The sequence below is a fragment of the Notolabrus celidotus genome, chromosome 8 (genome assembly GCF_009762535.1).
Source record: "Notolabrus celidotus isolate fNotCel1 chromosome 8, fNotCel1.pri, whole genome shotgun sequence".
Classification (NCBI taxonomy): domain Eukaryota; kingdom Metazoa; phylum Chordata; class Actinopteri; order Labriformes; family Labridae; genus Notolabrus; species Notolabrus celidotus.
In genome coordinates, this window is record NC_048279.1 from 35337117 (window position 1) to 35350653 (window position 13537).

Genomic DNA, 13537 nt, shown 5'->3' on the forward strand with positions numbered 1-13537 from the left:
CAGACTTTGGGAACCACTGCTTTACCTCACACTAGCTCGGGCAAAGTAAGGTTGAGTTCAGCATTTCCAATATTGGAACCTGGCTTCAAAACTCTGCTCCAGAAACAGATCAGTCACTGAGACTATGTCCATTTATTATACAGCCTATGGTTTGAAAAGAGAAATCTATCCAGAACCATCCACCCTGCAGAAGCATTCACTATACGTGCTTCCTTTCCCTCCTCGTGTTCTTTCTTTCCAACCTCAGCTCCATTTAGTTTCACTTTGTTGGTGTCACCTTCCTTTAAATTGTCTTCTAAACTTGACTTTATTGTTCCCTCTGTCAGTCCGCTGCACAGACTGTTGTTGTGTTTGAGTCTGTTGATGTGCAGCTGCCTGTTGTGTTCAGCCAGCAGCGCTGTTAGTCCTTGTGCGACTGTGGAGGGGGGGAAGAGAAAACAGCCGATGTTTATGCTCGCAGCACGTTGCTTTGAAAGGAGTAAAGAGATAAAGAGGAGCAGAGATAGGGATTTAAGCGCCTTATATGAAACTCTTTGCTCCTGTTTTATGTCAACATATATTCTTATCTAAAGGTCAAAATAAACATTTTTAAATTGTAGTACAGCCTCTTTTTTTTTGGTGCTTAATTTGATCATTAATCTTCCCCTGCAGAAGACCTCAGAGCAATCCCCCTTTATGAAAACATTACACTCAGACGCTCCTTTATTTTCTGCTGATTCAGTTTGTGCTTCTGTCTTTTTACTTGTCACTCCTGATGGTGACGAATCCTCTTATTTAAGTTTCAATATTGAGCCAGTATGTGACATTTGCATGGACAGAACACAGAATCAAAGGACAAACATGCAGGAAATGTCATTTACTGTACGAGACGTGCAGAAAATGCAACATTTTCTGCACAAGAACAACGGCTGCGAAGAAAACCTTCCACAAAGATAATTAAATTAGCGCGCACTGCAGTGGTTTTGTTTACACTGCAGCAGAGCGCCGATGCTAACAAATGTCCTCGCTTCTCTTTCTGTAATGTAATGAGAGCGCCGGGTCTCATAATAAACCACCAGAGAGCCAGAGAGCAAGATGGCCGACGATCCATTTAATCAAAGGCGATCAATGGGAGGCGGCCTCATCAATTAGAGTTAACCCTGAATGACTCGAGGAGGAGAGGAGGAGAGGAAGTGGAGAGCGGAGGAGATGTGGCATTACGTGGAGAGAGAGGAGAGAGAGATGAAGGGGAGGGAAAGATATAAGAGGAGTGGAGGAGAAAATGTCAGCAGCGGGAGGAGGAGGAGGAGGAGGAGGAGAGGAAGAGGGGGGAGGAGGGGAGTCGATGAAGTCGGACTTGATTTATAGCTGTGATACACTTCAGAGCTTTTAAGTGCTGTCCATATTTTCCATCTGATAAGAAGATTGAAATTATTCAGCTGGGCTGCTATCTCACTGTGGGGGCCGAGGCTGTGTGTGTGTGTGTGCTGGTCTTAACACTGCAGTGTGTGTGTGTGTTTGCTCGCTCAGTATTCACTACCACACACTCGTGTCTCTCTCTCTGGCATGCAGGAATGGACGGTGTGTGTGCAGAGTCCTCGGCAGTGTCCTTTAAATCAATACCCTGCTTTCATTCATACAGTACGTGTCGTAGAGCGGAGTATCGTTTATATAATGACACCAGCAGTACTCTTGAAGTGACACAGGTACCAATGAAGTCCTTCATCACGGGCCTCTTTCTCTACTCCACTTGACCTCCATCATGGGGACAGGAGCATTCAGACGTTTAAAATGCCACAAACAACAAATTCTGATCACAATAAATAATGATCATTTTGAAAACTGCTTTCAGCGTGTGCCTGCAGGCTCTGACTATATGGGGGTTTAGGATAGTACCTCATAGCTCCTCAAATCTCCACTACAAGGGGTGAGGAGGTCAGAGCCTTGGCGCCAAACATAAACAACCATCTTCTTCTTCTGCTGCAATCAGCATTTCAAAGCATTACACCCTGAGCTGTCTGGCTGAGGTCGCATTAAATCAAAGGAGCCTTGCTGTGATTGGCTGCAAGCAAATTGAGGTATCACTTGATTGCAGCAGTTTGAATACTATCCACTGTGTACTGGGTTGTTTTGAGCTTCAACACCAAGCCTGAATGTGTGTGTATAAATGTTCAAGTGTGTTTAGTTGGAGTTTAAATCTGCAGGACTAGCTCAAGCTGCACGTTGTGTTTCGCTCTTGTTAGCATGTGATGCATATTTTAAGGATTACTCCTGCAAACAATGTGCATTTATGTCACTGTCTTTGTGAGCATGTTGAAGCTATGATTACAGTTTTGTTTTAAGCATCTCTCCATGTGTGGTGAAGAGGATGTTTGTCAGAGAATTTAGGTTTAGTGAGGTAAGATAACAAGATCCAGGAGGTCTGGTTTGATCCATCTAAGCTGCATCTTACATCGGACGTCCACCAGATCTGTGTCCGGATTTTTAGAACACAGCACAGAGCAGGACCGCAGGACAGCTGGAGTCATGTGACCGAGGTTTTCCCCACAGTAATCACTGAATCAAGGATTCTCCTCCTCCTCCTCTCCTCATCCATGTTGTCTTTCTGGTCCTCTGAAAACCTCTGACCTGTTGACTCCAGGCCTGGCTCCGCTCATCATGACTTTGGTTTGTTGTTGTAGTTAAGTGAAATACGATCTGGTGATAACACAGAGTGTTTTATTCTGAAAATTAACCGGATGTTTTCATTTTGTTTTGGTGAAACCTGACTTCCTGTCCCGCTCGCAACGGAGCGGATCCAGTGGAAGTTAACACATTGACTAGAATTCAAAATCAGATCCGGTACTGTGACAGATCAGAAACACGGATCTGGTGGAATATTGCTGCAAGTTTCAAAAGTGAAGCTGAAAAAAAATTGACATAAATCTGTTTTTCCTAACGACCACTAGGGGGAGACACTAGTTTTTGCAAGAAGGTGATAAGAGCTCACTTCTCAATGGATATGTTACTTCAGTAGGAGATTTATAATTAGTGAATGATCTCAGGGTCTGGTTTTGACTCTTCTTTAAAACAGTATGACTTTTATTTGGTCCAATTTGAAGTCAAATTGGGGAAAATTAAGGATTTGCTTTCAGGTGTGGCAACCTGAGATCCGACATGTTGTGACCACAGCTGCATAAGAGGCATTTAGGATAGAAGCAAAGCATTGCCTGTGCCTCAAACCTCAATCTAAAGCCGGTGGGTGACATCATGTTGAAGCTGTGAAAGCATGTGTGTGCAGAAAACCGTCTTGTACCTGCACACATCATAAACATGTCTCCAGCTAGAAAAACAAAAGCGCCCTGCAATGCAGCAAAAAACGTAATTAGTATTGCGAACAGGGATTTCCTTTGTGTGTATTAGTTTTACAGTGTGTGTGAATGTGTCTTGAATGAAGAGATGGAAAGAAATAAAAAAGACAACAGTGTACGGGAGACAGAGAGAGAGAGAGAGAAATGCTCCTTCTCTCCTGCAGCCACAATAGACGGCAGCTAATAAATCTGAGCAGAAACGACACCTTAATTCTCTCTTACTGCTTGATTGGGAAGCAGTGAGGCATGTGCACGCTCAAACACACACACACACACACACTAATACACACACCACAGGAGAGCATAGCTGCAGAGTATCAGGCCGGGGAATGAAATGAGAAAGGGGCAAGAAGATGGAGGTTGGGAGTAAATTGTCCTGAAAGAATTCCTGCTTTCTACTGAAGAAATTCATGAAAATCTGAAGAAGATCTCTGGAGGGTTTAAGCCGCTCTTAGCTCATATTTTTGGTTTTACGGTACATTGACTGCACGGTTCAGCCTGAGCACTCTGATCCAGCAGAAATATCTCACAGTCTGCTTCCTACCCAGCGCCGAACTGCAGAGCACCTCCAACGCCCCACACCAACCACACGCAACTAGATGCACTGGTTTAGTAATCACTTAATGATGTTTGTGACAAGTTCTTTAAGTGGGGTTTATTTAGGAATGTGAAGCATCTGATGGAGAGATAAAATGTCCTTAAATGTCTTTATTTTGGGGCTTTTTGAACCTCATTTCAGGCAGACAGGACAGGGGATAGAGTAGAAATTGAACCACTGGCCTCCTTGCTCCTGCATTCACACTCTTTTCTTAACTTGTTCACTTTGAGGACTACTTGTTAATGTTTTTTATATCTTACATGCCACAATTGTTTGTGAATATATGTGAAAAGTGTGGGAAAAAAAGCTAAACTAACAAGCTAACGACACCTCTGTGAAACTATTTAAAAAACAAGGAGACTTTGAGTTTAATCTTTACTTCTGTGGCCACAAATGTCACCAATTTGCATCCAATCAGAAAACAAAAAGAGCTTAAATGGAATAAACTTGGACTTCTTCTTCATCAGCTTGATGCATTTTAACCCTCCTATTATCCTTGGACCGCATTCAATGTTTAACGTCTCTAAATTAATGATTAACATCATTTGTTTGCTTTCATATTTCATGACTTTCCCTAATTTAATGGGGACAACTGGGAAAACAGAGCATTAAAATGTTGATATGTTCCAATTTCCTGTGAAAAAAAATCACGCATCCGTGTTCCCTGGGGTCAATTTGACCCCAAGCTGTTTTAGCTGTATACAACATAAGACAATTCAACATTTTACATTTGTTTTAGTTGTTTTGGATTATATTAAGGTCACTATAAAATACATTTTTATAACCTAAAAGAAACATAAAGTTCCTGAAATATAAACCTGGGTAACAATCAGTTTCTGGAGGTTTAAATTGCTGGGGTCAAATTTCAGGGTAACAGGAGGGTTAATTAAGTCATGCAGCTTTAGCTCTTTTTAAAGGTACAGTGCGTAGAAATGGGAATACTTAGCGACATCTAGCGGTCAGATTTCCTGTAGTTGAGCTCTACAAGCTGCAAGACAAAGAAGCCCCTGCTGCATGATCCTCTATTTGTCAAGTTTGTACAACAAAAGCATCGATCAAGACTAGTTATTTTGCACACAACAACCACTCTGTTCTTTTCCTTCTTCGTCTTCCAACTAGTGCATTTTCAGCAAGTATGGCCCCTAGTTTGAGCCTGCTCTGTTAAATACTGCAAAAAACTACGCACTGCACCTTTAACTCAACATTAGTTAATATGTTTTCCACCAAAATGCCTGCACATTGAAATAAGTTGTACAATCACTCATGCATTATGGTTGTGGTAAGATATATCCTTCAAAAAGTGCAGCCAGAACATTTGGACAGCTCCCCCCCACTGCCTGGCAGCAGTATATCTCATAAGCCCCGCCTCCTCCATGTAAACAGATGGAACATGGGAGGAATACATTTTTCTCAATCATGGTTTTTGAGTTCTTATCATGCTGAGTTATGTCCAAGTGTTAATTTTCAGAGAAGTTTAGTTTAAGTTGTAAACTGTTCTGACCTGAGGGATCTCTGCTGTTTCATTGGCGGGTTAAACGTCTGTTTTGAAGGAACAGGAAGTCAATACTGCGCCTCAGAGTGACGATCCCTGCAGCACACACTCTGATGTCACCTGTGGTTTATGTCAGTGCATGTTACAGGAAGGATTTTGGCATCACTTTGGAAGCAGATGCACCGTTAAGCTTTATATTGTTGAAGTGTTTTAATAGTCCAGACAGGAAATACCATATAAGGAGTCATACGTGATGTGACCGTGACTCAGTGATGGAGAGAAAACAGACTTCCACATATTTACTAAGTCATGCTGGGGATTATCACTTCATTGTCCACTCTCCTCTGCATGCAACTGCCTGTGTGTGTGTGTGTGCATGTGTGTGTGTGTGCAGCGGGTTATGGATTTGTGTTTGTGTGTGTGTGTGTGTGTGAGTGCCGGTGCTGAGTCGTGTCAAGGCTTTTCGTCTGGAGGTAGATCGTTCATCTCCTCAGCGGCGACAGCAGACGTCAACCTCTGTGTGAGTGATCGCTCTGGGTCTGAACTAATCAGCCCTCTGCACACACACACACTATATCAGACACACACACACACACACACTATCAAACACACACACACACTGGCTTTGACCAGTGGTTTGATGCTTTGGAGATGTATTTTATTGCAACCTCTCATCTTTGTGGAAGTATGTTTCCTTGAAAGTTTGTTTTGCTCCTGCTGTCGAGGTTTCTAATGAGACAGTCGATCCAGAGCAACAGATTTCATAACACATATCAAACAAACACTACTTCCTGTTTTAATCTCTGTTTAAAGTTATTCTGCTGTAGCTTGATGTTGTTCTGGTTTATGGGATGTAAACGATGCACGTCTGTTCACAGCACAAGGGTCAGCTATACATCAGCATGATTTTAAAACACATTTCTGTCTTTAAATTTCAACAACTTCTTCATTTTAGTGTTAAAGTAGAGCAGAAATGATCGTTCTGATGGTGTTTCTCTAAAGTAATGTCCAGCTGTAGTTGGAATCCAGTCTGACATACTTTGACTTTTCATTCAAATATCATAAATACTGCACTTTATGGGTCGTGTGATGTTATTAAGAAGGTTTGGAACAGTTTCATTCTCCACAGAAGAAGAAAAACCCTGACTGCACATGCTCAGAAACTCCGGTTGCAAAGCTGTGACACCTTAGTTGATTCATATCCAGCGACCTGAGTGTTTCCACAGGTCATGGTGGCTGACAGCGATGAGAGTTGGACTGAAATATGATCATTTTGCGAGGGTGACTGTGATACCCTGCTCAAGCATATTTCTCAGTGAAATCTGATCTGAACAAACTTGTAAAACCAGCAAACAGATGTTGGATAAACTTCAAATTTTGATCCGCCTTTGGACGTCTTATCGGACGTTGTTTTTTAGATGTTGATTGAACGGTAAGCGTCTCAGAATAAAGGCCTGATATGGCCAGACCTAGCTACTGAAATGTTGTCACTTAAAGTAAAAACATTATGCCATATTTGGATGTCCTGAAGACTACCATCGATTCACCTTGAAGCAGTTAGATGTTATAGCTTTCACTTCCTTATTGGCGAGACGCTGTCTACTTCTTCACAGGAAGTCCACCAAAGCTCCTTCCAGCACTCGATGGCTGAAGGATGTCATGTCTTTTCTAAAACTTAAGATTCTTAAGATAAGATTCTCACTAAGAGGCAACTCTGGAAAGTTTTATGACAGGTGGCAATCCTTTATATCCTTCTTAAAATTAATAAACCCCCCCACCCAATCATGTCTGTTTGCCTGTTTGTCTTCTTCTTACTTTTTAAAATGTATTAATATTTTTTTGTATTATTAATTCATTTTATTGTATTTAGTTGTATTAATATATTATTATAACTGCTATTAACATTATATATATATATATATATATATTTTTTTTTAATGGGAGATATGTCATGTCTTTTTTTCTCTTTGCTCTTTGGCTTTTTTTTAATAATTTTTTTTTTACTTTATTTTCATTTTATTTATTCAATTTATTTGTAAAGGGACCATGTACAATATTTAACATAAATGTCACCATCTGATGCATTGTACCAGAGTTAGCTTAAAGCTAATTTACATCTGCAGTCCCTTGAACACTTGGGATGCACAGTAGTCACTCACTCTACATGTCTTTGCTTTTGTGATTCCAAATCTTGATCTGTGACTGTAAATTTGCCATGTTTCTCAATAAAAATATTAATTTTAAAAAAAGTTAAAAAATTATGAATATTTCAATCTTTTCTATGATGAAACAACACATTTTTTGCATCATGAATCTTTCCGGTAGAATAGATAAGACATAATTTTGGTGAAGACATTCAAAAGTCCCAAAAAGGGGCGTGTCCAAAAAAGGTCTTTAAGTCACTTAAAGGCCCTGTGAGGAGTTTTGAACTGGCTGAGAAACAGACTGAAAATGATACTGATGCCTCTTTATGACCTTCAATAGCAAACAAGACCACCAGAAACAACACTAACACCTTCTCTGTTGTCATTTTTAATGCCTGAAACCGCCCTGAGGGGGTCGGTGTCAAACCAGATGATGGACATCTCGCTTCAGAAACAGCCTCTGACTGTTTTCATGGAAAATAATCTCATTCCCTGATAAAGTTGACTGTTAAAAGACAACAGGATGAGGTTATTGTTGAAAACACTACTTTTGCATGTATAGGACAAGAGATAAGAGGTATCACTTTGTCCACAAGGGGGCGCCAGAATCGATACAAAGCAAAAGTTCCTCACAGCAGCTTTAAGGTAACAAAAATTATGAATATTTCAATCTTTTTTATGATGAAACAACAAATGTAATGCCTCATGGATCTTTCCCGTAGGATAGATGGGACCAAATGTTGGTTAAGATGTTCAAAAGTCCCAAAAAGGGGCGTGTCCAAAAAAGGCCTTTAAGTCACTTAAAGTAAAAAAATTATGAGGACCTTTTTTTGATGAAACAACAAATGTATTGCATAAAGGATCTTTAATGTAGAATAGATGGGACAAAATGTTGGTTAAGACGTTCAAAACTCCCCAAAAGGGGCGTGTCCAAAATCATATTAGCTCCTCCTCCTTTTAATTATGTCGACATAGTGTTACCGGAGCTTTAAGGTGTTAAGAGATAGTAGAGTTAAAGTCTTAAATATACAGATGAAGTCACAGTACAGGAGGTAAAAGATCAACAATGAATAAATAAGTCAATAAAACCATGTTGTTATGATAAATGTAAGATTGTAATTCCATTATAAAGCAATCAAGCATGAAGTGCTCATACTTCCAGACTTTGCCTGCTGTAATGTTTTCTGTTATGCCAAACAAGTCCCTTCATTTTAAGTCATAAAGCTTCATAAATATTTAAACGCTCCTCTGATGCGGCGGCGTTTGTTGCATCAGTGACCTCAGAATTAGCACGCCGCTGATGAAATTAACCATCAAAGTTCATTTCATGGTTACACTTTATTTGTCGTGACACCCTCTGTCCTCCTCAACTTTAGACCCCAAATTAGATCAAATGAATTCTGTTTGCTTTTGTCACGGTCTTTAAAAATGTAAATATCCCTCCTTAAACATCTACAGCTCTGTTTGGGTCTGTTCTGCTTCAGACACACACACAGACAGAGACAGATACTCACGCAGACGAGTGTGTGTGTGTGTGTGTGTGTGTTTCTATATATTTTGTGTTTTCTCTGGAGTGTAAGGAAAGGGGACCGGTGAGGTGGACAGGACAGATGGTTTTAAGCCCCACTTGGAGGACCCTGAGGGAGAATCAGAGCGTGGAGCGTCCTCCTCTGTGCTCTGTTAGATTCCCCTGCTCACTTCTTTTCATGATTTCTGCTGCTCTCACTTTTTATCTCCGCTTCCTTTCCTTTTCACTTTCTTTCTTCCTGTTTTTTTCCCTTCGACTCAGTCCACCATATTTCTAATCCTTATCCTCATCATCTTCGGTCATTCTTATTTTTCACTACAGTCTTTCCAGTGTTTAGTTTTTCATTAAACACTGTCCAAATAATGTCTAAATCAGCATTTCTTCATCTCTGCATGCAATGTTTTATCTCATCTTTGTCAGTATATTGTGTCCTTTTCTTCTTTAATCCTTAATCAACATCATCAATCCTCATCATATATATCATGTATTTCCTTTTTTTTCTATTTTTATTACCCTCTCTGTGTTGAATACTTGATTCTGATTGGTCCAAATAACAAACATAACAACTGTTGTTAAATCTGAACAGCAAATGCAACTTCAGGGACAACCTGATCACACACGTAATATCAAATCAATCCTGTTAAAGGAGTCTGTCACATTCCCCCTCTGCCTGTTGACACTGTGGTAAAAATGTTGGAATTGAATGGGATAGAATAGAATGGAATGTAAAGGAACGGATGGAATGGAAGACATCAAAGCAGAACGGAATGGAACACATCAAAGCAGAACAGAATGGAACACATCAAAGCGGAACGGAATGGAACACATCAAAGCGGAACGGAATGGAACACATCAAATCAGAATGGAAGGGAATACATCAAAGTAGAACAGAACGGAATGGAACACATCAAAGTGGAACAGAATGGAACCCATCAAAGCGGAACAGAATGGAACACATCAAAGCGGAACGGAATGGAACACATCAAAGCGGAACGGAATGGTCCACATCAAATCAGAATGGAAGGGAATACATCAAAGTAGAACAGAACGGAATGGAACACATCAAAGTGGAACAGAATGGAACACATCAAAGCGGAACAGAATGGAACACATCAAAGCGGAACGGAATGGAACACATCAAAGTGGAATGGAATGGAACACATCAAAGTGGAACAGAACGGAATGGAACACATCAAAGCGGAAAGGAATGGAACACATCAAAGCAGACTGGAGTGGAACACATCAAAGCAGAATTGAATGGAACACATCAAAGTGGAATGGAATGGAACACATCAAAGCGGAATGGAATGGAACACATCAAAGCAGAACAGAATGGAACACATCAAAGCGGAACGGAATGGAACACATCAAAGTGGAACAGAATGGAACACATCGAAGCGGAACAGAATGGAACACATCAAAGCGGAACGGAATGGAACACATCAAAGCGGAACGGAATGGTCCACATCAAATCAGAATGGAAGGGAATACATCAAAGTAGAACAGAACGGAATGGAACACATCAAAGTGGAACAGAATGGAACACATCAAAGCGGAACAGAATGGAACACATCAAAGCGGAACGGAATGGAACACATCAAAGTGGAATGGAATGGAACACATCAAAGTGGAACAGAACGGAATGGAACACATCAAAGCGGAAAGGAATGGAACACATCAAAGCAGACTGGAGTGGAACACATCAAAGCAGAATTGAATGGAACACATCAAAGTGGAATGGAATGGAACACATCAAAGCGGAATGGAATGGAACACATCAAAGTGGAATGGAATGGAACACATCAAAGTGGAACAGAACGGAATGGAACACATCAAAGCGGAAAGGAATGGAACACATCAAAGCAGACTGGAATGGAACACATCAAAGTGGAATGGAATGGAACACATCAAAGCGGAACGGAATGGAACACATCAAAGTGGAATGGAATGGAACACATCAAAGCAGAACAGAATGGAACACATCAAAGCAGACTGGAATGGAACACATCAAAGCAGAATGGAATGGAACACATCAAAGAAGAACAGAACGGAATAGAAAAGAAGGCTTCTGATTGGTCAAATCCCCATAACAGCAGTGATTAGTTCTCAACAGCAAAAGTGATGCCAGAGACAACCTGATCACAACTTGTATCAAATCAATCCACAGAAAGTAGTCCGTCTCATTCCCCCTCTGCCTGTTGACACTGTGGTAAAAATGTCAGTGTGGTCTCAGGCTGGTCTTGAGAGCAGCCTGAGGAGCTACTGGACCCTGACCATCTCTGAGAGGGAAGAGTTGAGCAACATCCTGTCTAACTCTCATAACCACCTGTTCACTATATATGATCTTTACTTATCCTCTCCCCTACCTCTCTTTAGGTCCAAGGAAGTCCTAAAATGTACACTTAAGTCTCATGTTTCATTATTCTCCACAATTTTCAAATGGAAACTTTAATCTGGAATGAGCTCTTACTGCCTTTCCTCTCATTTCCTCCATCTTTCTTCACCTCCATCTCTGATCGGATCACTCTATCACAGCCAGACAGGCCTGTATTTGCACGGTCGCCATCTTTTTCAGATTCACAGGCAAAAAGAAAAAAAGTCAGGGTCCACATCCCCCTCCTCTTACCTGTGTTGTAGTGCTTGGTGCAGTAGCGCAGGTCTTTCTCCTCCTTCAGGATGAACTGAGGCAGCGTCAGGCCGTCGGCCACCTGCACGGCTCCCTTCTCGTCCCACTCGAATATGAGGTCGTTCATGGTGTAGCCGACTGCAATGAGAGCAGGAGGTTAGAGCGATTCCAGCTCTGTGGGGGTTGTTATTTTATTTTTCTTCACCTGAGCAGGAAAATGATTTCTGTATCTGTGCAGGGGAGCAGGGTCACGCAGCAGGAGGTCAAACCCCTGCAGGGATTTGTGGGTCAGGGGGGCGTTTCAACACAAGCTGAAAATTGTGTTATCTGCCTGACACCGTGTTATGAGATGATTTTACAACCACAGCTCTCAGACTTGTTCAGTGAGGGTGGTTATATTGGAGAAATAACTTGTATAATAGTGTCCAAAGCAAAAGAGCTCGGTGCAAAGGTGAGCACAACTTTAAGTGTGCTCTCATAACTGCAGGATAAACACTTTTAATACTTCCAGAAGAGGAAAAGAAAGAGAAATGAAAGGAGGAAGTTAAGGGAAGGTAAAAACAGAAAGCACTAAAGGTTAGGAGGTAAAAGAAAGAAGTATCACAGCATCAATTGTCCACTTTCTTTTCAACTATCGCAATGATTGTCAATTAAATTGATAATCGATTAATCATTTAATTCAGCGATCAATCGTGGAGCCCTAGGAATAACTCAAGAGCCTATAGTAGGATGAAAATAATGAGTAGGACTGCGGCCCTTGAAGGAAGCAAAATAGGACGTCATTCAGAGAGGAACAGAGGATCATACCACTCAGGGTCTGGGAGACAGACACCCTCTCTACTTTTAAGAACAGGCTTAAAATGGTCCTTTGGGCTGGCTCAGGCTTGGACCAGGTCTTAGTTATGCTGCTATAGGCTTAGACTGACACACTGGGATCCTGTCTTTCCCTCTCTCTCCTCTCTCCTCCTGTCCCATTAAAGTTACTAACCATAGACCTTTCTGGAGTCCCTGAGCTCCCTTGTCTCGTAGGTTCCTCTGGGTCTCTGCTGCTGTGGACGTGCCAGACTCCAGCTGCTACAACTACTACTATCCGTCTCCCCACTATCATCTCTCTCTCTCTCTCTTCATCTCCCTCTATCCCTCTCTCCAACACGGTCTCAGCAGATGTGTGTCTAACATGAGTCTAGTCCTGCTGGAGGTTTCTGCCTGTTAAAGGAAGTTTGTCCTTGCCACTGTAACTTGCTAAATGCTGCAAAAGTGCTCTGCTCATGGTGGATTAAGATGAGATCAGACTGAGTCCTGTCTGGAAGATGGGACTGGATCTGATCCGGTCTTGATGTTGGGTCTTGGTTGATAATAGAACATAGAGTACGGTCTAGACCGGCTCTGTTTGTAGAGAGTCTGCAGATAACGTTTGTTGTGATGTGGCACTACATCCTCATCTTATTTTCCTCCTTACTTCTGTCTGTGTGTTTGAACTTGTTTTGTCTTCTTGCTTTAACAATAAAAAAAAACTGTTTCTTCAAATTTAGGTCAACTTTTATATATTTTATTTTAATTCAACCTTCATTTTACGAGGATTATTTCCCAGGAGATACACAATCTCTTTGAGTTCTGACAGACAGGGGTGTCTTAGTTGGGATGGGGGAGTGGGACTGACTACCTAGGCCCAGAGTGGGGAGGGGGGCCCTTAATTGGACTGTAATAAAATGTGTTTTCTACGACGCTTTTCTTTTGTTTTGCTATAACTGCAATAAGATAACTAAAATGATCTGAATAAATAAATAAACAAACATTCAGAATTCCTCTCTGGAAAAAAA

General features: G+C 41.2%; 1 protein-coding gene across 1 annotated transcript in view; it reads right to left on the reverse strand.

Annotated features, from left to right (window-relative positions):
* The window catches only part of glra1 (glycine receptor, alpha 1), a 163167-nt gene that overhangs the window by 46073 nt on the left and 103557 nt on the right, over positions 1 to 13537 (reverse strand). Inside the window, exon 6 of the mRNA XM_034689907.1 lies at positions 11718 to 11855. Coding sequence (XP_034545798.1) covers positions 11718 to 11855 — 138 coding nt within the window. The remainder of the gene's footprint in view (positions 1 to 11717; positions 11856 to 13537) is intronic.